Source organism: Hypanus sabinus, unplaced genomic scaffold (assembly GCF_030144855.1).
Source record: "Hypanus sabinus isolate sHypSab1 unplaced genomic scaffold, sHypSab1.hap1 scaffold_2317, whole genome shotgun sequence".
Lineage (NCBI taxonomy): Eukaryota > Metazoa > Chordata > Chondrichthyes > Myliobatiformes > Dasyatidae > Hypanus > Hypanus sabinus.
Window position 1 is genome coordinate 308 of NW_026780431.1, and position 24275 is coordinate 24582.

Here is a 24275-nt window from a genome sequence, read left to right on the forward strand (position 1 = left end):
TAAAATACAAAAATATATTTTTATTTCATTCTTGTTCTAATTTATAATCTAAGAAACTTAGGTAGGCACATGGATGATAGAAAAATGGAGGGCTGTCTGGGAGGGAGGGTTAGATTGATCGTAGGCTAGGGTAAAAGGTTGGCACAGCTTTGTGGGCCGAAGGGCCTGTGCTGTACCCTACTCTTCCATGTTCTGACCTCCTCTCTCAACGACCTGCCAGGGGACGACTCCATGCGGATGTCCCAGCTGAAGGTGGGGTCGTTGACGGACATCCCCTGCAGATCGGTGAGACGGACCTGGGCCAGCTGGTGGCCACTGTCGTCGCCCCCTCTGGCCGGGAGGAGTCCTGCCTCCTGAAGCGGCTTCGCGACGGCAACATCGGTAAGAGCCCGTCCTGTCCTGGGAGTGACGCGCGGGGGGGGGGGGGAGGGTGTCCGACACTTGCGGGTTCAGATGGTCGGTGGGTGGCCATTACTTCCCCGGACCAGTTGGCCGATGGTGGGACTTTGATCCGCGGAGTGGGCTTTGAAACCAATTTTTTTTTAGCCCCACTCCCCACCGCACCCCCCCAAGGATGATGGGCCCAAGATGGCGTGTCAGATGCGGGTGGGGGATTAGCAGCGGAGAGCTTGCTGGGGTCGACATCCCCAATCCTGGGCTTGGGGGAGGGAGGTGGGCTTCAACTCCTCACAGTGGGGATGCCATGCAGTCATACAGCAGGGGTGAGGCCCTTCAGCCCATCCGGTCTTTGCCAACCAAGGTGGCCATTCAGACTAGTCCCCATTTGACCTCTTGGCCTGGGGTCCGCGGACCACTTGGTTAATGATAACGGTCCACGGCATTAAAAGGATTGGGAGGCCGTGCTAAATCTTGCCAATCCGCGGTCCTGTCAGAGTGTCAACTCACCTGCCTCAGCCACCTCCTCTGGCTGCTCCTTCCGGATATGAAATACACATTGCATGTGAGTTTTTATTTAGCAAAGGCCCCTCTGGCCCTTCGAGCCAACCCCCCCCCACCCCCGATTTAACCCCCAACAGGACAATTTACAGTGACTGATTGACCTATCAACTGGTGCGTCTTTGGACTGTGGGAGGAAACGCACGCGGTCACGGGGAGGACGGACAAACTCCTCGCAGAGGACGCCGGAATTGAACTCCGATGCCCCGAGCTAACTGCTGTGCTACTGCGACGCCCACACGTGCTCGTGTGTGTGTTGTTTTTTTTTAATTGCCCCTCAATTTACTATTAAATCCCTCCCCTCACCTTAAACCTGTGCCCCGTGGTTCTTGATTCCCCGACCCTGGGGCGCACGGCTGTGTGCATTCACCCCATTTGTGCCCCTCCTGAGTTTCTACGCCTCTGTACGATCGCGCCACAGTCTCTCGCGCTCCAAGGAATGACGTCCAAGTCCCTCCGATCTTGCTGGCACCTCTCCAGTTCCTTTCTGCTAGAAGGGGATCAAAAGTTAATATGATCCTCCAGGCGTGGCCTCGCCAAGATCCTGGACAACTGCCCCATGACCTGCCTCCTTCAGCACCCAGACACCACCTTCAGGGAGCTGTGGACCTGCACTGCCAACTCCCTCTGTTCCTGTGCACTTCCCAGCGGGTCGAGTGTTTACGGGGAAATCTTTAACCAGAGTTTTCCTCCCCAAAATGCCACACCTCGCACTGAGCGAAACCCTCTCCCTATTTCTCTCTCTCTGTCCCACTCTCTCTCTATCTCTCTCACTCTCCCTCCCTCTTCCTCTCGTCCTCTCTCACTTTGTCTGTCACCCTCTCCTCCCTTCCGGTGGGGTGTGGGAACAAAACTGGAGCTGTCGTCTCTCTGAGGCACCCAACTTGGGTGGGAGGGGACTAATCTCCACGCGGGTGAAAATCTCTCTCTCTCCACCCCCCCCCCCCGGCCAGGCATCTCCTTCACCCCCAAGGAGGTGGGCGAGCACGTGGTGAACATCAAGAAGAACGACCGCCACATCGCCAACAGCCCCATCACCGTCATGATCAACCAGTCCGAGGTGGGCGACGCCGGGCGGGTTCGCGTCACCGGCCCGGGGCTGACGGAGGCTCACACCTTCGAGCCGGCTGACTTCACCATCGACACCAGGGAGGCCGGTGAGTCGGTCACGTCCTCGCAACCCAGACCCCACAGGCACACAACCCGCGCCGAAGGACAGGGAGTGGGGAGGAGGGAGGCAGCAGAAAGATAAGACGGTGTGGAGGATGGTAGTGGGGGGGGTGGAGAGAAAAGAAAGAGGGAGGACAGCGAGGGATGGATGGAGGGGGGAGAGGGAGGGTGAGGGAGGGAGGAGAGAGAGGGGGGTGGTAGGGTACGGGAGGGGTAGAAGCAGGGAGAGGAGGGTGAGCTGGTGGAAGTGGGGGCAGGAAAGAGGGTGGGGGGCAGCTAGACGGGTGGGTGCAAAGAACGGAGCTGGAGAGGGTCTGGGACACATGCAAGAGGTGACCAATGCATCCCCCCTTCCTTTCAGCAATCCCAGCCTCCGAGGTCCTCTGCTCCCTCCGTGCCTCCGATCTGGTTCGATTCATTCCTTGTGCCTTCAGTCCAGTCTGCTACAGTCCCCCCACCCCCCATGCCTCAGGTCCGGTCCACCCCCATTCCCCACTCCTCCGGTCCGGTCCACCCCCATTCCTCACTCCTCCGGTCCACCCCCATTCCCCATTCCTCTGGTCCGGTCCACCCCCATTCCCCATTCCTCTGGTCCGGTCCACCCCCATTCCCCATTCCTCTGGTCCGGTCCACCCCCATTCCCCACTCCTCCGGTCCGGTCCACCCCCATTCCTCACTCCTCCGGTCCGGTCCACCCTCATTCCCCGCTCCTCCGGTCCGGTCCACCCCCATTCCTCACTCCTCCGGTCCGGTCCACCCTCATTCCCCGCTCCTCTGGTCTGGTTCACCCCCATTCCCCGCTCCTCCGGTCCAGTCCACCCCCATTCCTCACTCCTCCGGTCCACCCCCATTCCCCATTCCTCTGGTCCGGTCCACCCCCATTCCCCATTCCTCTGGTCCGGTCCACCCCCATTCCCCACTCCTCCGGTCCGGTCCACCCCCATTCCTCACTCCTCCGGTCCGGTCCACCCTCATTCCCCGCTCCTCCGGTCCGGTCCACCCCCATTCCTCACTCCTCCGGTCCAGTCCACCCCCATTCCCCACTCCTCTGGTCCGGTCCACCCCCATTCCCCGTTCCTCTGGTCCGGTCCACCCCCATTCCCCGTTCCTCTAGTCCGGTCCACCCCCATTCCCCACTCCTCCGGTCCGGTCCACCCCCATTCCCCGTTCCTCCGGTCCGGTCCACCCCCATTCCCCACTCTTCTGGTCCGGACCACCCCCATTCCCCACTCCTCCGGTCCGGTCCACCCCCATTCCCCGTTCCTCCGGTCCGGTCCACCCCCATTCCCCACTCTTCTGGTCCGGACCACCCCCATTCCCCACTCCTCCGGTCCGGTCCACCCCCATTCCCCACTCCTCCGGTCCGGTCCACCCCCATTCCCCACTCCTCCGGTCCGGTCCACCCCCATTCCCCACTCTTCTGGTCCGGACCACCCCCATTCCCCACTCCTCCGGTCCGGTCCACCCCCATTCCCCACTCCTCCGGTCCAGTCCACCCCCATTCCCCACTCCTCCGGTCCGGTCCGACCTCACTCCCCATTCCTCTGGTCCGGACCAACCCCATTCCACATTCCTCTGGTCCGGTCCACCCCCATTCCCCACTCCTCCGGTCCGGTCCACCCTCGTTCCCCGCTCCTCCGGTCCGGTCCTTGCGTTAGGACCATTAGCATCATTCCCGTTCCCCTGGTCCAGTCTACCCCCATTCCCCGCTCCTCTGGTCCGGTCCACCCCCATTCCTCACTCCTCCGGTCCGGTCCACCCCCATTCCTCACTCCTCAGGTCCAGTCCACCCCCATTCCTCACTCCTCAGGTCCGGTCCACCCCCATTCCTCACTCCTCAGGTCCGGTCCACCCCCATTCCCCACTCCTCCGGTCCGGTCCATCCCCATTCCTCACTCCTCAGGTCCAGTCCACCCCCATTCCCCACTCCTCCGGTCTGGTCCACCCTCGTTCCCCGCTCCTCCGGTCCGGTCCTTGCGTTAGGACCATTAGCATCATTCCCGTTCCTCTGGTCCGGTCCATCCCCATTCTCCTGTGTCTGACCCGGGCTTTTGGTTGGCAGGTTATGGTGGCCTGGGCCTCTCCATCGAGGGCCCCAGTAAAGTGGATATCAGCACGGAGGAGCTGGATAACGGCAGCTGCAAAGTCACCTACTGCCCTACCGAGCCCGGCAACTACATCATCAACATCAAGTTTGCCGACCAGCATGTGCCAGGTACCCAGACTGCCCTCCACCGGAGAAAAGCAGGCTCGGGGGCCGCTCTGCGTTCTGCACGCTGCTTCCACTGCCAATCGTATGGGGGAGGGACCTTTTGTGGGAGGGGGAAGGCTGCTTCGTCGAGATCTGTTGGAGCTGCCCTCACCCGGGCAAGTGGGCAGTGTCCCGTCACACTCCTGACTTGTATCTGTGAGAGGGGTAACGTGGCGGATGTGGAGTCTGTGGACTAACTCCACCCAGGCAGGTGGGGAGTGTCCCGTCACACTCCTGACTTGTATCTTGAGAGGGGTAACGTGGCGGATGTGGAGTGTGTGGACTAACTCCACCCAGGCAGGTGGGGAGTGTCCCGTCACACTCCTGACTTGTATCTGTGAGAGGGGTAACGTGGCAGATGTGGAGTGTGTGGACTAACTCCACCCAGGCAGGTGGGCAGTGTCCCGTCACACTCCTGACTTGTATCTGTGAGAGGGGTAACGTGGCAGATGTGGAGTGTGTGGACTAACTCCACCCAGGCAGGTGGGGAGTGTTCCATCACACTCCTGACTTGTATCTGTGAGAGGGGTAACGTGGCAGATGTGGAGTGTGTGGACTAACTCCACCAGGGCAAGTGGGGAGTGTCCCGTCACACTCCTGACTTGTATATGTGAGAGGGGTAACGTGGCAGATGTGGAGTCTGTGGACTAACCTCACCCAGGCAGGTGGGGAGTGTTCCGTCACACTCCTGACTTGTATCTGTGAGAGGGGTAACGTGGCAGATGTGGAGTGTGTGGACTAACTCCACCCAGGCAGGTGGGCAGTGTTCCATCACACTCCTGACTTGTATTTGTGAGAGGGGTAACGTGGCGGATGTGGAGTCTGTGGACTAACTCCACCCAGGCAGGTGGGGAGTGTCCCGTCACACTCCTGACTTGTATTTGTGAGAGGGGTAACGTGGCAGATGTGGAGTCTGTGGACTAACTCCACCCAGGCAAGTGGGCAGTGTTCCGTCACACTCCTGACTTGTATTTGTGAGAGGGGTAACGTGGCAGATGTGGAGTGTGTGGACTAACTCCACCCAGGCAGGTGGGGAGTGTCCCGTCACACTCCTGACTTGTATCTGTGAGAGGGGTAACGTGGCAGATGTGGAGTCTGTGGACTAACTCCACCCAGGCAGGTGGGGAGTGTTCCGTCACACTTCTGACTTGTATCTGTGAGAGGGGTAACGTGGCAGATGTGGAGTGTGTGGACTAACTCCACCCAGGCAGGTGGGGAGTGTCCCGTCACACTCCTGACTTGTATCTGTGAGAGGGGTAACGTGGCAGATGTGGAGTCTGTGGACTAACTCCACCCAGGCAGGTGGGGAGTGTTCCGTCACACTCCTGACTTGTATCTGTGAGAGGGGTAACGTGGCAGATGTGGAGTCTGTGGACTAACTCCACCCGGGCAAGTGGGCAGTGTTCCATCACACTCCTGACTTGTATTTGTGAGAGGGGTAATGTGGCAGATGTGGAGTGTGTGGACTAACTCCACCCGGGCAAGTGGGCAGTGTCCCGTCACACTCCTGACTTGTATCTGTGAGAGGGGTAACGTGGCAGATGTGGAGTCTGTGGACTAACTCCACCCAGGCAGGTGGGGAGTGTCCCGTCACACTCCTGACTTGTATCTGTGAGAGGGGTAACGTGACAGATGTGGAGTCTGTGGACTAACTCCACCCAGGCAGGTGGGGAGTGTCCCGTCACACTCCTGACTTGTATCTGTGAGAGGGGTAACGTGACAGATGTGGAGTCTGTGGACTAACTCCACCCAGGCAGGTGGGCAGTGTTGCATCACACTTCTGACTTGTATCTGTGAGAGGGGTAACACGGCGGATGTGGAGTGTGTGGACTAACTCCACCCAGGCAGGTGGGGAGTGTCCCGTCACACTCCTGACTTGTATCTGTGAGAGGGGTAACGTGGCAGATGTGGAGTCTGTGGACTAACTCCACCCAGGCAAGTGGGCAGTGTCCCGTCACACTCCTGACTTGTATCTGTGAGAGGGGTAACGTGACAGATGAGGAGTCTGTGGACTAACTCCACCCAGGCAAGTGGGCAGTGTCCCGTCACACTCCTGACTTGTATTTGTGAGAGGGGTAACGTGGCGGATGTGGAGTTCACAGGCTAACTCCACCCAGGCAGGTGGGCAGTGTCCCGTCACACTCCTGACTTGTATCTGTGAGAGGGGTAATGTGGCGGATGTGGAGTGTGTGGACTAACTCCACCCAGGCAAGTGGGCAGTGTCCCGTCACACTCCTGACTTGTATTTGTGAGAGGGGTAACGTGGCGGATGTGGAGTCTGTGGACTAACTCCACCCAGGCAGGTGGGGAGTGTCCCGTCACACTCCTGACTTGTATCTGAGAGGGGTAACACGGCGGATGTGGAGTGTGTGGACTAACTCCACCCAGGCAAGTGGGCAGTGTCCCGTCACACTCCTGACTTGTATCTGTGAGAGGGGTAATGTGGCGGATGTGGAGTGTGTGGACTCACTCCACCCAGGCAAGTGGGCAGTGTCCCGTCACACTCCTGACTTGTATCTGTGAGAGGGGTAATGTGGCGGATGTGGAGTGTGTGGACTAACCTCACCCAGGAAGTAAAAAAGTTGTGTCAGACCTGACTCATGCCTTGAGGACAGGGATGTGGTGGGGGTGGGGGGAAGGTCTTGAGGAATCAGACAGTGAGTCACTCACCACAGGGATCTTCATTCCCCCACCATCTCTGCACATCTGTGTCTGGTCTGGTTGAGTGTTGGTCCCAGTGGTGAGGGAGCAGGCCTCCGAATGTCACAAGGCCCTGGAGGAACCCGGCAGGGGTCAGGCAACGTTGCTGAAGGCATCAAGGAGTGAACGTTTCAGACCGAGACCCTTCATCAGGACTGGCCCAAAACATCCACTGAGGAAGGGTCTGAATGAAACATCATCTGTTCCTTCTCCTCCATAGATGCTGCCTGACCTGCCGAGTTCCTCTGGCATTTTATGGGTGTGTGTTGTGTGTTCCTCAAGATTTCGATCAACTACAGCACCTCTTCAAAAGCTCACAGTAAACTTCTTATTAAAGCACATCTAGGTTACTGTAGACTCTGTTCAGTGTTGGGGTGAGTGAAGTTCTCCACATTGGTTCAGGAGTCTGGTGATTGATAACTGCTCCTGGACATGGTGGTGTGGGACCTGGGGCTCCTAATGGTGGTAGCAAGAAGAGATTACGGCCTGGGTGGTGGAGTCCTCCCAGTGGATGTGCTCAGGGGTGGGGAGGGCTTTTCCCGCGATGGACTGGGCTGTGTCCAACACCTTCTGTAGACCTTTCCATTCCCGGCATTGGTGTGACCCTACCGGGCCGTGAGCCCAGCAGATAGGATACTCTGCACGGTGCGTCAACGTTTTAGATGACATGTCAAATTGTTACGTATTCAGGCAACAATAAATATATGAGTTCGGCAAGGGTTTCTTATAACAAACAACCCGTTTATTAAACACAGAAAACAAACCCCCCAAAAGTAAACAAACACTACCGTAACCGGAAACAGCTGCTGAGCGGCTGTTCAAACAGTTCGTAAAGTGATATTCCAAAACAGTTCTTTAAAGTGGTATTCCAAAACAGTTCTTTAAAGTGATATTCCAAAACAGTTCTTAAAGTGATATTGCCAAAAGTTCGATATGCTCACAGTCCATTTAAAAGGAGAGACTTTACAGGACGATTTAAGTTCTCTTTCACGTCGCTTCCTTCGATCCCCGACGTCGAAATTCCCACGAAGAATTTACGAAACAGAACGGCTTAAAGGCACTGACCTTTCCTTCTCCACTACCTTCAATCCTTTCTAGGTAAACCTAGGGATTAACACGAAGATAGTCAACGAAATCCTTCCAAATAAGGATCAAACAAAGGTCGCCCCCGTTTCACCGTAGAAAGCGATTCTCCTCGATCTTTAACTTCCAACCTTGAATCTTCACTCTCCTTCAATTCTCAAACTAACAGAATCATAAAGAACCTGTTGGCATTAACCTTTTAAACTTTAGGCATTAAATAAAAACTTCATCCTTCAACTAAACTGCGTCATCACTTCAAACACGCAGTGGCATGAAGTCAACTTGGCAAATCCAGCCACGAACTGCCCCTCCTCACAGGGTGGGGTCTACCTTTTATAACCTGTAAAAAACCCATCACATGATCTCTACTGGCGGGAAAATGACGTCATTCCACCATCACAAGACCATCACCTCAAGTCCAGTACAGCTTCAACCCCAGTCACATGACAAGGGCACCACTGTCATGTGTCACGAGTATGTAACACCTCCCTCCAAAAAAAAAACATTTTTGGTCTGACAAGAACAAAAATTTTTAACAATTGCTTACAAGAAAAACAAAGGTATAAATTTTATAACATATACAATCCACAACACCATCATATAACAGCTTATAACTCACAATACAGTAGGAGTGTTACAATTGAAAAAAAACCACTCCATAAAAAAAATTACAGTGTACATTCAACATCGAGATAGACAATCAGCAACCACATTATCTTTACCTTTAATATGAGTTATCACAATATTGTACTCTTGTAACATCAAACTCCAATTTAATAACCTTCTGTTTTTGTTTTTCATCTTACTCAGAAAAACTAACGGATTATGATCAGTGTAAACAATAAGTGGTTTCTGAGTTGTACTAACATATACCTCAAAATATTCCAAAGCTAAAACAAGAGATAACAATTCTTTCTCTATTGTCGAATAATTTCTTTGATGCTTATTAAATTTCTTAGAAAAGTAAGCTACTGGATGATCAAGCTCATTCCCCTCATTCCTTTGCATTAATACTGCTCCTGCAGCCTCATCACTAGCATCCACAGCCAATGAAAAAGGTTTTCCAAAGTCAGGTGCCTTAAGCACAGGTTGTTGACATATCATTGTTTTCAATTTTTCAAATGCTTCTTGACAAGGCACCGTCCATACAAACTTCTCATTTTTCCGCAGAAGGTTAGTTAATGGAAGGGCAACATTAGCAAAATTCTTACAAAATTTCCGATAATATCCTACCATTCCCAAAAACCTTCTGAGAGTCTTTTTCCCCGTTGGAGTGGGAATCTCTAAAATTGCCTGAACTTTTGCCTGAACAGGAGCTACCTTACCTTGACCCACAACATAACCAAGGTAAGTCACAGTGGCATGTCCAAATTCACTCTTAGCTAAATTAATAGTTAAGTTAGCTTTTGAAAGCCTTTCAAACAATTTCTCCATCGCAATAATGTGTGCTTCCCAAGTATCATTTCCTGTCACTAAATCATCAATATAAGCATCAGTATCTTTCAATCCCTGAATCACAAAGTTAATCATCCTCTGGAAAGTACCTGGGGCATTCTTCATCCCAAATGGAAGAACATTATACTCATATAACCCAGATGGAGTTACAAATGCAGAAATCTCTCTACCTCTGTCCGTTAATGGAACACACTAATACCCTTTCAATAAATCAATCTTTGTAAGGAACTTTGCCTTTCCAACTTTATCTACACAATCATCTACTCTAGGAATTGGATATGCATCCGTTTTCGTTACAGCATTCACCTTCCTATAATCCGTACAAAACCTAATACTACCATCTGGCTTTGGCACCATAACACATGGCGAACTCCAATTCGAGTTAGAATGTCTAATGATATTATTCTCTAACATATATTCAATTTCTTTCTCAGCAAGTTCACATTTTTCCATGTTCATCCTATATGGATGTTGTTTAATAGGTTTGGCATCCCCAACATCTACATCATGTGAAGCTATAGAAGTCCTTCTCGGAACATCTGGAAACAACTCCCTATATTTAAAAATCAACTCCTTCATCTGTTGTCTCTGCTCTAACTGTAAATGTGCTAATTTTTCATCAATATTTTCCAGAATGGTTGAATTTGGTAACCTAACAGAAACAATGTTGGATTTAGAATGAAAGTCAGATGAATCATCTATCACGTTCCTAGTTAAATCAAACTCATTCTCACTAACCACAACAGTCACTGTATCAGATTGTTTCTCAAAATATGGTTTCAACATATTTATATGGCAAAGTTGTGTTGACCTTCTACGATCTGGAGTTTTTACCACGTAATCCACATCATTAATTTTAGACACAATTTCATAAGGACCATGAAATCTAGCTTGTAAAGGATTTGTCTGCACTGGGAAAAGAACCAACACCTTATCTCCAGGCTTAAACATCCTCATCCTAGCGTCTTTATCATACCAAGTCTTCATTTTCTCCTGAGCCAACTTTAAATTTTCCTTAGCTAAGCTACAAGCTTTATGTAACCTGTCCTTAAATTTCAACACATAGTCCAACAAATTAGTATGTACTTCCTTATTAATCCACTGTTCTTTCAACAAAGCTAAAGGTCCTCTAACTCTATGCCCAAACACAAGTTCAAATGGACTAAAACCTAAAGATTCCTGTACCGATTCCCTTACTGCAAATAAAAGTAAGTTTATACCCTCATTCCAGTCACTTTCATTTTCCACACAAAATGTCCTAATCATATTCTTGAGGGTAGAATGAAACCTCTCCAAGGCACCCTGCGATTCTGGATGGTATGCAGACGAAGTGATTTGCTTAGCTCCCAATTTATAAACTATCTGTTGAAACAATCCAGACATAAAATTACTGCCTTGATCAGTTTGTATCTCCTTAGGTAATCCAAAATAAGTAAAAAAATTTATAAGGGCCTTTGTCACAGTCTTAGCTTTTATATTCCTAAGTGGCACTGCCTCTGGAAACCTAGAAGAAGTACACATGATAGTCAACAAATACTGATAACCAGTTTTTGTCTTTGGTAATGGACCAACACAATCTACAATAACTTTAGAAAATGGTTCACCAAATGCTGGGATAGGTTGTAATGGAGCTACTGGTGTAACCTGATTTGGTTTACCCACAATTTGACAAGTATGGCACGTTTTACAAAACATCGCCACATCTTTTCTTAGACCAGGCCAGTAAAAATGTTTTAAAATCTTGTCCACAGTTTTCCTTACCCCTTGATGTCCACCTAAAGGCACACTATGAGCTAAAGTCAAAATCTCATTTCGATAAGCTGTTGGAACAACTACCTGGTAAACAACATTCCAATCCTCACTTGCAGGAATTGTAGGCGATCTCCACTTCCTCATCAACACTCCTTTTTCCAAGTAATATCCTACTGGCACCTTATCAATTTCACTATCTAGTAAAACCTGCTCTTTTAATTTTATAATCTCAGAGTCTCTATTCTGCTCTGCTATCATCTCCTTCCGAGACAAAGATAAATCTTTATAGTCAGACTTACTCCCAGAATCTTGTTCAAACAACGAAGATAAGAAAGTCTCTGACACATCCTCAAAACTCGAATCCTGAGTTGAACAGTCCTGAATAACAACCTCATTCTGCGCATCAATCTTTTTAGCCATAGCTCTAGTCACAACACAGGAAGAATCTGTGTTAGAATTCAACTCTGGTTCCTCTGACTCCATTGTGAAATTTACTTCAGGAAAAACTTGTCCACCTGCCAAGTCATTACCTAACAATAAAGAAATACCCTTCACAGGTAAGCTATGCTGTAATCCTACTTTAACAAATCCAGTAACTAACCCTGATTTTAAATTTACTTTATGTAAATGTACCGGCATAAAATCACTTCCAACACCTCTTATGTAATTTACCTCACCAGTATCAGACTCTTCATTAAACTTCAACACACTGTCTAACATCAATGACTGAGAAGCACCAGTATCCCTAAGGATTTTTATTGGCACTAGAGTAGATCCTTCCTTCAAGGATACAAACCCTTCAGTTACAAAATGATCATATCCCTTTCTAACTTGGTCAGACTCTAACAAAGCCTCATTTGTTTTTATCAAACCCTGTAACTTTACAGGTTCTTCAGTATGTTGCACACAAGCATCTGGAACTGCTTCCTTCTCTTTCTTTCTCAATTTGAAACAGTTAGCTATTACATGGCCAGGCTTCTTACAATAGTTACAAGTAAGACCAAACTGTCTTTCCTTCACTGGCTTTCCTTTCTCATCAACTTCCTCATTAACCCCCGATTTAATTTCAAATTTATCTGGAGTCTCCATGTTATTTTTCCTCTTAAAAATTCTGCCCTGAGGAAATTTGTTCTTGTGGATCAAAACATACTCATCAGCTAATCTAGCACAGTCCTGCAATTTATCAGTATCCTTCTCATTTAAGTAGGTCCTTACTTCAACAGGAATGCTTCTTTTAAATTCCTCCATTAAAATCAGCTCTCTCAATGTATCATAGTCCCCATTTACATTTTTAGAAGAAACCCATCTCTCAAAACACATAGCTTTATCATAGGCAAATTCCACATAAGTTTTTTCCACAGACTTTTTCAAACTTCTGAATCTTTCCCTATATGCTTCTGGGACTAACTCATATGCGTTTAAAATATGACTCTTTACAATATCATAATCAAGAGCTTGTGCAGCTGTTAATGCTGTGTAAACTTGTTGTGCTTTGCCTTTAATTACACTCTGTAACAACAATGACCATTTATCTTTCGGCCACTCTGACATCCGAGCAATAGTTTCAAAATGTTGAAAATACCTTTCCACTTCTGTTTCACTAAATGGAGGGACCAATTTAATTTCTTGACTAGCAACAAACGTTTTTTTAGAACCAGAAGACTGATTTCCAGTCCTTAATTCCTCCATTGCATATGCAAATTCTCTCTTCTTTTGTTCCATCTCCAATTTACACCTCTCCAAATCAGCTTTACTTTGTTCCAATTTCATTTGTTCGATTTGCAACTGCATCTCCAGATTACTTATTTGAAACGACTCTAAAATCGATTCATCAAAAACACCCGAATCCACATAGTGTGACGCGATTTTCCTCTGTATTACAGCCTTAGAAGTAGTCTGCAAAATACCTTTAAGTTGCAATCTACTAGCTATCTCAAACACCTCAGTTTTTTTCGCCGTCGCCAACACCTCTGCAGCTGGCGAAGCCAGAAACTCATCAATATTCATTGCTGCCGAATACCACAACAAGTCAAACAAAAGAACCGAGTAATCCCCGTTTCCAAAACACCGATTTAAAAGTCAGCAAGCATTTAAACTCAAATGATTCATCCCGGACGAGCCCCCATATTTAATGTTACGTATTCAGGCAACAATAAATATATGAGTTCGGCAAGGGTTTCTTATAACAAACAACCCGTTTATTAAACACAGAAAACAAACCCCCCAAAAGTAAACAAACACTACCGTAACCGGAAACAGCTGCTGAGCGGCTGTTCAAACAGTTCGTAAAGTGATATTCCAAAACAGTTCTTTAAAGTGGTATTCCAAAACAGTTCTTTAAAGTGATATTCCAAAACAGTTCTTAAAGTGATATTGCCAAAAGTTCGATATGCTCACAGTCCATTTAAAAGGAGAGACTTTACAGGACGATTTAAGTTCTCTTTCACGTCGCTTCCTTCGATCCCCGACGTCGAAATTCCCACGAAGAATTTACGAAACAGAACGGCTTAAAGGCACTGACCTTTCCTTCTCCACTACCTTCAATCCTTTCTAGGTAAACCTAGGGATTAACACGAAGATAGTCAACGAAATCCTTCCAAATAAGGATCAAACAAAGGTCGCCCCCGTTTCACCGTAGAAAGCGATTCTCCTCGATCTTTAACTTCCAACCTTGAATCTTCACTCTCCTTCAATTCTCAAACTAACAGAATCATAAAGAACCTGTTGGCATTAACCTTTTAAACTTTAGGCATTAAATAAAAACTTCATCCTTCAACTAAACTGCGTCATCACTTCAAACACGCAGTGGCATGAAGTCAACTTGGCAAATCCAGCCACGAACTGCCCCTCCTCACAGGGTGGGGTCTACCTTTTATAACCTGTAAAAAACCCATCACATGATCTCTACTGGCGGGAAAATGACGTCATTCCACCATCACAAGACCATCACCTCAAGTCCAGTACAGCTTCAACCCCAGTCACATGACAAGGGCACCACTGTCATGTGTCACGAGTATGTAACAAAATCCATGCAGACTTCGAAAAATTGCTATTGTGTCTTCTGCCACTTGGTCTGGTGGAGGACCCCCCCCCCCTCCCCTCTGTGCCACACAAACGGCTCCACGAACGGCTGGTTTTCAGCCCGACTCATTCTGACAGAGGGAAGGTCACTGACCAGGGGATAGCCCCATGGGTCCCTTGCTGTAGCCTCTCCTGCCCCAGCCACCCAGGATACTAGTCCATAAGAGCACAGGAGCAGAATTAGGCCATTCAGCCCATCGTCTCTGTCCTTCCATCATGGCTGATCCATTTCCTTCTCAACCCCAATCTCCTGCCTCCTCCCCTGTCACCTTTCACACCCTGACTAATCAATAACCTATCAACCTCTGCCTTAAATACACCCACCTCTGCCACCTGTGGCAATGAATTCCACAGATTCACCACCCTCTGGCTGAACAAATACCTTCTAATTGCTGGTCTAAATGGCCGCCCCTCTATCCTGAGGCTGTGCCTATAGGAAATCTCCTCTCCACATCCACTTTACTTCGGGCTTTCAACATTCAATCCTTCTCAGTCTTCTAAACTCCAGTGAGTACAGGCCCAGAGCCTTCGAACACTCCTCATATGGTCACCCTTTCTCTCCTGGAATAAATCTTCCGATTCTCCTCTGGGACCCTCTCCGACATCAGCACACCCTTTCTTAAGTAAGGGTCGCAAAACAATTCACAATATTCCAAGTGAGGCCTCAGCATTACGTCCTTCTTTTTATACTCTGGTCCTCTCGAACTGAGTGCAAGCATTGCATTTGCCTTCCTCACCACAGACTCAACGTTCAAGTTAACCTTTTGGGAATCCTGTGCCAAGACTCCCAAGTCCCTGTGGACCTCCGATTTCTGAATTTGCTCCCCATTTAGAAAATAGTCCGTGCTTTCATTCCTTCTGCCAAAGTGCACGGCCGTACGATTCCCGACATTCTATTCCGTCTCCCACTTTTTTTTTGCCGGTTTTCCTAGTCGGCCAAAGTCATTCTGCAGAATTCCTGCTTCCTCGCCACAACCTGCCCGTCCACCGATCTCTGTATCGTCCGCAAACTTTGCAACAAAACCATCGATTCCGTCATCCAAGTCATTGACGTATAACGTAAACAGAATCGGTCCCAACACAGACCCCTGCAGAACACCACCAGTCACCGGCAGCCAGCCAGAAAAGATCCCGTTATTCCCACTCTTTGCCTCCTGCCGATCAGCCAGTCTTCAATCCATGCTAGTCTCTTTCCTGTAATACCACGCACGGGCTCTGATCTTGTAAACAGCCTCACGTGTGGCACCATGTCAAAAACCTTGGGAAAGTAAACAACTTCAACAGGTCTTTGTCCATCCCACCTGTTATTTCCTCGAAGGTTTTCCCCTGAGGAAACCGCACTGACTTTGGCCTATTTTCTCACGTGCCCCCGAGCTCCCTGAGAGAGCCTGTGCAGAATCGCTGTGTCCCAACACCCACCGTGTGCCTTGTCTCACCCCCACCGCCTACAGGCAGCCCGTTCACGGTGAAGGTGACAGGCGAGGGCCGAGTGAAGGAGAGTATCACGCGGAGACGAAAGGCTGCGTCGGTCGCCAACGTCGGCAGCCAGTGCGACCTCAACTTGAAGATTCCCGGTGAGTGGCACACGCGGAGTGGGTGGAGTTTTGATGGGGTGAGTTGTGTGGGGGGGGGGGGTATGTAGGCTGGTGTCTTTCTCTTCTCCCTTCACTCACAGTCCCTGTGTTCCTTTTCCTCCCTACCCCTCCTGCATCTGTCTGGAAATCCCTTTCCGCTCTCTCTCAAAATTCTGCTCATTCATTATCTCTCTCTGACACGTACACAGACACACACCCCTATCTCTTCCCCTCGCTCCCTCATGCCCTCTCTCTTTCTCTCACATCTCCCTCTCTCTCTGCCTCACCCTCTTGCCCACACTCTCACTCCCTCATACTCTCTCTCTCACATCTCCCTCTCTCTCTGCCTCACCCTCTTGCCCACACTCTCACTCCCTCATACTCTCTCTCTCACATCTGCCTCTCTCTCTGCCTCACCCTCTTGCCCACACTCTCTCACATCCTTCTCTCTTTCTCTCTCTCCCTCTCTCTCAATCCCTCCCCCTCTCTCTTCTCTTCTCTCTCACTGTCTGTCTCTCTGTCTCTGTCTGTCTGTCTCTGTCTCTGTGCTCTCTCTCTCTCTCTCTCTCTCTCTCTGTCTCTGTCTCTGTCTTTGTGTCTGTCTCTCTGTCTCTGTCTCTCTCTGTCTGTCTTTGTGTCTGTCTCTCTCTGTGTCTGTCTCTGTCTGTCTTTGTGTCTGTCTCTCTCTCTCTCTCTCTGTCTCTCTCTGTCTCTCTCTCTGTCTCTCTCTGTCTCTCTCTCTGTCTCTGTCTCTCTCTCTGTCTCTCTCTCTGTCTCTGTCTGTCTTTGTGTCTGTCTCTCTCTCTCTCTCTCTGTCTCTCTCTGTGTCTGTCTCTGTCTGTCTTTGTGTCTGTCTCTCTCTCTCTCTGTCTCTCTCTCTGTCTCTCTGTCTCTCTCTCTGTCTCTCTGTCTCTCTCTCTGTCTCTGTTTGTGTCTGTCTCTCTCTCTCTCTCTCTCTCTCTCTGTCTCTCTCTCTCTCTCTCTCTCTCTGTCTCTGTCTGTCTCTCTCTCTCTCTCTGTCTCCATCCTGAAAAGTACCCGACCCTCCCCGGTGGTTGGGGCTGAGAGGAAACGTTTGTTCCTGAATTAGCACTGGGGTGTTCCTAGTGCGATGTGTGCATTGGAGTGGGGGAGACCAGCTGACAACATGTGCTTCCCGCTGCCCCCTTTCCGGCAGAGATAAATGTGGGGGACATGACCGCCCAGGTGACGAGTCCTTCCGGAAAGATCCACGAAGCGGAGATCATGGAGGGCGAGGAGAGCACGTACTGCATCCGCTTCGTGCCGACGGAGATGGGCGTCCACACGGTCAGCGTGAAGTACCGGGGCCAGCACGTCCCCGGCAGCCCGTTCCAGTTCACCGTGGGGCCGCTGGGCGAGGGCGGCCCACACAAGGTGCGAGCCGGGGGCCCCGGGCTGGAGAGGGCCGAGGCCGGCATTCCAGGTGAGGTCTCCCTGTCGTCCGGTCCCCTTCCCTCCCTCTGAACCTCCAGGCATCCTTTCCCTCTGGACATCCTGCTGTCTTCCCTTTATCCCTCTCCCGGATGTCCCAACATCTTCCCTTCCCCCTCTCCAGACGCCCCTTCGCTCTCCCTCTCTCTCTTCGTCTGGATGTCCCATCAGATGACTGACTGTCTCGTCTCCTCTATGTCACCTCCTGTCTTGCTTTCGTCCATTCTCCCGTTTCTGTCTCCCCCTCTCCCTCCTCTCGCCATCTCCTGTCTTGTCTCTGACCCCCCATTCCCCGTCTGTCCGAATAGTCGTCTTCACCTCGTCACTGCCCCCGTCCCCGGACCATGCCGTCTCCTCCCCTCTCCCTCCCGGCCCTCTCCTTCTGTCTGCCCCGAACCCGGGGGGGGGGGGGGAGATGGCTGTCGGGGGGTCTGCGCCTCACGTCTGTCTGCCCCTGGCCCAGCCGAGTTCAACATCTGGACGCGGGAGGCGGGAGCCGGCGGCCTGTCCATTGCTGTCGAGGGCCCCAGCAAGGCCGAGATCGCCTTCGAGGATCGGAAAGACGGTTCATGTGGAGTGTCCTACGTCGTACAGGAGCCCGGTGAGTGGGGAGGGAGGGGCGAGCATTGGGGGTGGGTCAGGGACTGGCGATGGGGGGGGGGGGTTACGGTCTGAGCGCACAAAGCGGTCCGTGGGCGAATGTGGCAATGGACTGGGTATTTACACTTTTGGATACCTCCCTCTCCCCCTCCCCCATTTCCCTCTCCTCCTCCCTCCCACCCCCATTTCCCTCTCCCCCACTTCCCCTACTCCCCCACTTCCCCTCCTACTCCCCCACTTCCTCTCCCCCTCCCCCACTTCCCTCTCCCCCACTACCTCTCCCCCACTTCCTGTCCCACTCCCCCACTTCCCTCTCCCCCACTTCCCCTCCCACTCCCCCATTTCCTCTCCCCCTCCCCCACTTCCCTCTCCCCCACTTCCTGTCCCACTCCCCCACTTCCCTCTCCCCCACTTCCCCTCCCACTCCCCCATTTCCTCTCCCCCTCCCCCACTTCCCTCTCCCCCACTTCCTGTCCCACTCCCCCACTTCCCTCTCCCCCACTTCCCCTCCCACTCCCCCATTTCCCCTCTCTCCACCCCTCTCCCCCTCTCTCCCCCCTCTCTCCATCTGTAGGTGACTACGAGGTGTCGATCAAGTTCAACGACGACCACATCCCAGACAGCCCCTTCATCGTGCCCGTGGCCTCCCCGTCCGACGACGCCCGCCAGCTCACTGTTACGAGTCTTCAGGTGAGACGCCCGGGAAAATCCTCTGGGCCCCGGGGTGGGGGCGCTGGGCCCGTCGCTGGCCCACCAGTGGCAGCAGGAGGTGTGGGGCGGAGGGATGGGGAGGGACGCCTAGGCCTCGGCCTGGGGGCAAAGCCTCCTGACGCTAGTGGTGGGCAGCGATGCCATGCAGTGCCCGGCCAGCGAGGCCCATTGTGGGGTTTGCTCGAGTCTCTCTTAAAGGCTCCTAACAGGACCAGCCGCTGCTGCCTTGCCCCTCTTCCCTCTCCCTCCCCCTCACTCTCTCTCTCCTCTCCCCTCTGCCTATCCCCCTCACTCGCTCTCCCTCCCCACTCTCTCTCCTCTCCCCTCTGCCTATCCCCCGCACTCGCTCTCCCTCCCCCTCTCTCTCTCCTCTCCCCTCTGCCTATCCCCCTCACTCGCTCTCCCTCCCCTCTCTCTCTCCTCTCCCCTCTGCCTATCCCCCTCACTCGCTCTCCACTCTCTCTCCTCTCCCCTCTGCCTATCCCCCGCACTCGCTCTCCCTCCCCCTCACTCTCTCTCTCCTCTCCCCTCTGCCTATCCCCCTCACTCGCTCTCCACTCTCTCTCCTCTCCCCTCTGCCTAACCCCCTCACTCGCTCTCCCTCCCCACTCTCTCTCCTCTCCCCTCTGCCTATCCCCCGCACTCGCTCTCCCTCCCCCTCTCTCTCTCGCTCTCCCTCCCCCTCACTCTCTCTCTCCTCTCCCCTCTGCCTATCCCCCTCACTCGCTCTCCACTCTCTCTCCTCTCCCCTCTGCCTATCCCCCTCACTCGCTCTCCCTCCCCACTCTCTCTCCTCTCCCCTCTGCCTATCCCCCGCACTCGCTCTCCCTCCCCCTCACTCTCTCTCTCCTCTCCCCTCTGCCTATCCCCCTCACTCGCTCTCCACTCTCTCTCCTCTCCCCTCTGCCTATCCCCCTCACTCGCTCTCCCTCCCCACTCTCTCTCCTCTCCCCTCTGCCTATCCCCCGCACTCGCTCTCCCTCCCCCTCTCTCTCTCGCTCTCCCTCCCCTCACTCTCTCTCCTCTCCCCTCTGCCTATCCCCCTCACTCGCTCTCCCTCCCCACTCTCTCTCCTCTCCCCTCTGCCTATCCCCCGCACTCGCTCTCCCTCCCCCTCTCTCTCTCGCTCTCCCTCCCCCTCACTCTCTCTCCTCTCCCCTCTGCCTATCCCCATCACTCGCTCTCCCTCCCCCTCTCTCTCTCACTCTCCCTCCCCCTCACTCTCTTTCTCCTCTCCCCTCTGCCTATACCTCTCACTCTCGTTCTCCCTCCCCCTCACTCTCCCACTCGCACTCCCTCACCCTCTCTCCCCTCCGCCTATCCCCCTCACTCTCCCACTCGCACACCCTCTCTCTCCTCTCCCCTCCGCCTATCCCCCTCACTCTCCCACTCGCACTCCTTCCCCTTTGGCTATCCCCTTCACTCTCCCTCCCACTCGCACTCCCTCCCCATCACTCTCCCACTTGCACCATTCCCCTCGCTCTCTCCCCTTCCCCCTGCCTATCCCCCTCACTCTCCCTCCCCCTCATTCTCCCTCCCACTCACTTGCACTCCCCCTCACTCTCTCTCCTCTCCCCTCTGCCTATCCCCCTCGCTCTCCCTCCCCCCTCGCTCTCCCTCCCCCTCGCTCTCCCTCCCCCTCGCTCTCCCTCCCCCTCGCTCTCCCTCCCCCTCGCTCTCCCTCCCCCCTCGCTCTCCCTCCCCCCTCGCTCTCCCTCCCCCCTCGCTCTCCCTCCCCCTCGCTCTCCCCCTCGCTCTCCATCCCCTTCCCTCTGCCTATCCCCCTCACTCTCCCTCCACCTCACTCTCCCTCCCCCTCGCTCTCCTCTCCCCACTGCCTATCCCACTCGCTCTCCCTCCCCTCACTCCCTCCCCCTTGCTCTCGCTCACTCTCATTCACTCTCTGTCTCCCCCTCTCGCTCTCATCTGCCTGAGAAGTTAAAGGTTAAAGGGAGCGGTTTGTGTTGGAGCGGGTCAGGCCGTTGATAAGACCACCACTGCGTGCCCCGGGTCACCTTCTGTCTGCCCCCCAAGCTCCAGAGAGCGAGTGGGCCAGGGTAGACCCTGGGCCTGGTGCTGTGTGCGAGGGGGAGGGAGGGATGTCACCCTGCCCGTCTCCAATCACAAACCAGCTTTTGATGCCTCTCTTTAACACTCTAACTTGTCTCCCAGGTAAGGTTGGTTTTCTTGGGGTGGGGTGACGCTCGGAAACCCTGGACCTCCGCACCCAAGGGATCACCGACTGCGCGGTTTGCAGAGTGGGGTGCCCTTTCAATGCCCTGCCCCCTCGTCAAACCTTCCAACGCCCTGCGTCCATCATCAAACCTTCCAACACCCTGCCCCCTCGTCAAACCTTCCAACGCCCTGCCCCCCTCGTCAAACCTTCCAACGCCCTGCCCCTCGTCAAACCTTCCAACGCCCTGCCCCCTCGTCAAACCTTCCAACGCCCTGCCCCCCTCGTCAAACCTTCCAACGCCCTGCCCCCTCGTCAAACCTTCCAACGCCCTGCCCCTCGTCAAACCTTCCAACGCCCTGCGTCCATCGTCAAACCTTCCAACGCCCTGCACCCCTCGTCAAACCTTCCAACGCCCTGCCCCTCGTCAAACCTTCCAACGCCCTGCCCCCTCGTCAAACCTTCCAACGCCCTGCCCCCCCGTCAAACCTTCCAACGCCCTGCCCCCTCGTCAAACCTTCCAACGCCCTGCCCCCCTCGTCAAACCTTCCAACGCCCTGCCCCCTCGTCAAACCTTCCAACGCCCTGCGTCCATCCTCAAACCTTCCAACGCCCCGCCCCTCGTCAAACCTTCCAACGCCCTGCCCCCTCGTCAAACCTTCCAACGCCCTGCGTCCATCCTCAAACCTTCCAACGCCCTGCCCCCTCGTCAAACCTTCCAACGCCCCGCCCCCTCGTCAAACCTTCCAACGCCCTGCCCCCCTCGTCAAACCTTCCAACGCCCTGCCCCCTCGTCATACCTTCCAACGCCCTGCCCCCTCGTCAAACCTTCCAACGCCCTGCGTCCATCCTCAAACCTTCCAACGCCCTGCGTCCATCATCAAACCTTCCAACGCCCTGCGTCCATCGTCAAACCTTCCAACGCCCTGCCCCCTCGTCAAACCTTCCAACGCCCTGCCCCCTCCTCAAACCTTCCAACGCCCTGCCCCCTCGTCAAACCTTCCAACGCCCTGCCCCCCTCGTCAAACCTTCCAACGCCCTGCCCCCTCGTCAAACCTTCCAACGCCCTGCGTCCATCCTCAAACCTTCCAACGCCCCGCCCCTCGTCAAACCTTCCAACGCCCTGCCCCCTCGTCAAACCTTCCAACGCCCTGCGTCCATCCTCAAACCTTCCAACGCCCCGCCCCTCCTCAAACCTTCCAACGCCCCGCCCCCTCGTCAAACCTTCCAACGCCCTGCCCCCCTCGTCAAACCTTCCAACGCCCTGCCCCCCTCGTCAAACCTTCCAACGCCCCGCCCCTCCTCAAACCTTCCAACGCCCCGCCCCCTCGTCAAACCTTCCAACGCCCTGCCCCCCTCGTCAAACCTTCCAACGCCCTGCCCCCTCGTCATACCTTCCAACGCCCTGCCCCCTCGTCAAACCTTCCAACGCCCTGCGTCCATCCTCAAACCTTCCAACGCCCTGCGTCCATCCTCAAACCTTCCAACGCCCTGCCCCCTCGTCAAACCTTCCAACGCCCTGCGTCCATCCTCAAACCTTCCAACGCCCTGCGTCCATCCTCAAACCTTCCAACGCCCTGCCCCCTCGTCAAACCTTCCAACGCCCTGCGTCCATCGTCAAACCTTCCAACGCCCTGCGTCCATCGTCAAACCTTCCAACGCCCTGCGTCCATCGTCAAACCTTCCAACGCCCTGCGTCCATCGTCAAACCTTCCAACGCCCTGCCCCCCTCGTCAAACCTTCCAGCGCCCTGCCCCCCTCGTCAAACGTTCCAACGCCCTGCCCCCTCGTCAAACCTTCCAACGCCCTGCCCCCTCGTCAAACCTTCCAACGCCCTGCCCCCTCGTCATACCTTCCAACGCCCTGCGTCCATCGTCAAACCTTCCAACGCCCTGCCCCTCCTCAAACCTTCCAACGCCCTGCACCCCTCGTCAAACCTTCCAACGCCCTGCCCCCTCGTCAAACCTTCCAACGCCCTGCCCCCTCGTCAAACCTTCCAACGCCCTGCCCCCTCGTCAAACCTTCCAACGCCCTGCCCCCTCGTCAAACCTTCCAACGCCCTGCGTCCATCGTCAAACCTTCCAACGCCCTGCGTCCATCGTCAAACCTTCCAACGCCCTGCCCCCTCGTCAAACCTTCCAACGCCCTGCGTCCATCGTCAAACCTTCCAACGCCCTGCGTCCATCGTCATACCTTCCAACGCCCTGCGTCCATCGTCAAACCTTCCAACGCCCTGCCCCCTCGTCAAACCTTCCAACGCCCTGCCCCCTCGTCAAACCTTCCAACGCCCTGCCCCCTCGTCATACCTTCCAACGCCCTGCGTCCATCGTCAAACCTTCCAACGCCCTGCCCCTCGTCAAACCTTCCAACGCCCTGCCCCTCCTCAAACCTTCCAACGCCCTGCACCCCTCGTCAAACCTTCCAACGCCCTGCCCCCTCGTCAAACCTTCCAACGCCCTGCCCCCTCGTCAAACCTTCCAACGCCCTGCCCCCTCGTCAAACCTTCCAACGCCCTGCGTCCATCGTCAAACCTTCCAACGCCCTGCCCCTCGTCAAACCTTCCAACGCCCTGCCCCTCGTCAAACCTTCCAACGCCCTGCCCCCCTCGTCAAACGTTCCAACGCCCTGCCCCCTCGTCAAACCTTCCAACGCCCTGCCCCCTCGTCAAACCTTCCAACGCCCTGCCCCTCGTCAAACCTTCCAACGCCCTGCCCCCCTCGTCAAACGTTCCAACGCCCTGCCCCCCTCGTCAAACCTTCCAGCGCCCTGCCCCCCTCGTCAAACGTTCCAACGCCCTGCCCCCTCGTCAAACCTTCCAACGCCCTGCCCCCTCGTCAAACCTTCCAACGCCCTGCCCCCTCGTCATACCTTCCAACGCCCTGCGTCCATCGTCAAACCTTCCAACGCCCTGCCCCCTCGTCAAACCTTCCAACGCCCTGCCCCTCGTCAAACCTTCCAACGCCCTGCGTCCATCATCAAACCTTCCAACGCCCTGCCCCCTCGTCAAACCTTCCAACGCCCTGCCCCTCGTCAAACCTTCCAACGCCCTGCGTCCATCATCAAACCTTCCAACGCCCTGCCCCTCGTCAAACCTTCCAACGCCCTGCCTCCTCGTCAAACGTTCCAACGCCCTGCCCCCTCGTCAAACCTTCCAACGCCCTGCCCCTCGTCAAACCTTCCAACGCCCTGCGTCCATCATCAAACCTTCCAACGCCCTGCCCCCTCGTCAAACGTTCCAACGCCCTGCGTCCATCATCAAACCTTCCAACGCCCTGCCCCCTCGTCAAACCTTCCAACGCCCTGCCCCCTCGTCAAA

At 53.7% G+C, this 24275-nt stretch overlaps 1 protein-coding gene across 1 annotated transcript in view; it reads left to right on the forward strand.

Annotated features, from left to right (window-relative positions):
• Window positions 1-220: 220 nt before the first annotated feature.
• The window catches only part of LOC132387890 (filamin-A-like), a gene marked incomplete at its 5' end in the record, with an annotated part of 33408 nt that continues 9353 nt past the window's right edge, over window positions 221-24275 (forward strand). The window contains 8 exon segments of the mRNA XM_059960213.1: window positions 221-274; window positions 277-381; window positions 1911-2114; window positions 4190-4342; window positions 15901-16023; window positions 17201-17467; window positions 17939-18076; window positions 18650-18765. Coding sequence (XP_059816196.1) covers window positions 221-274; window positions 277-381; window positions 1911-2114; window positions 4190-4342; window positions 15901-16023; window positions 17201-17467; window positions 17939-18076; window positions 18650-18765 — 1160 coding nt within the window.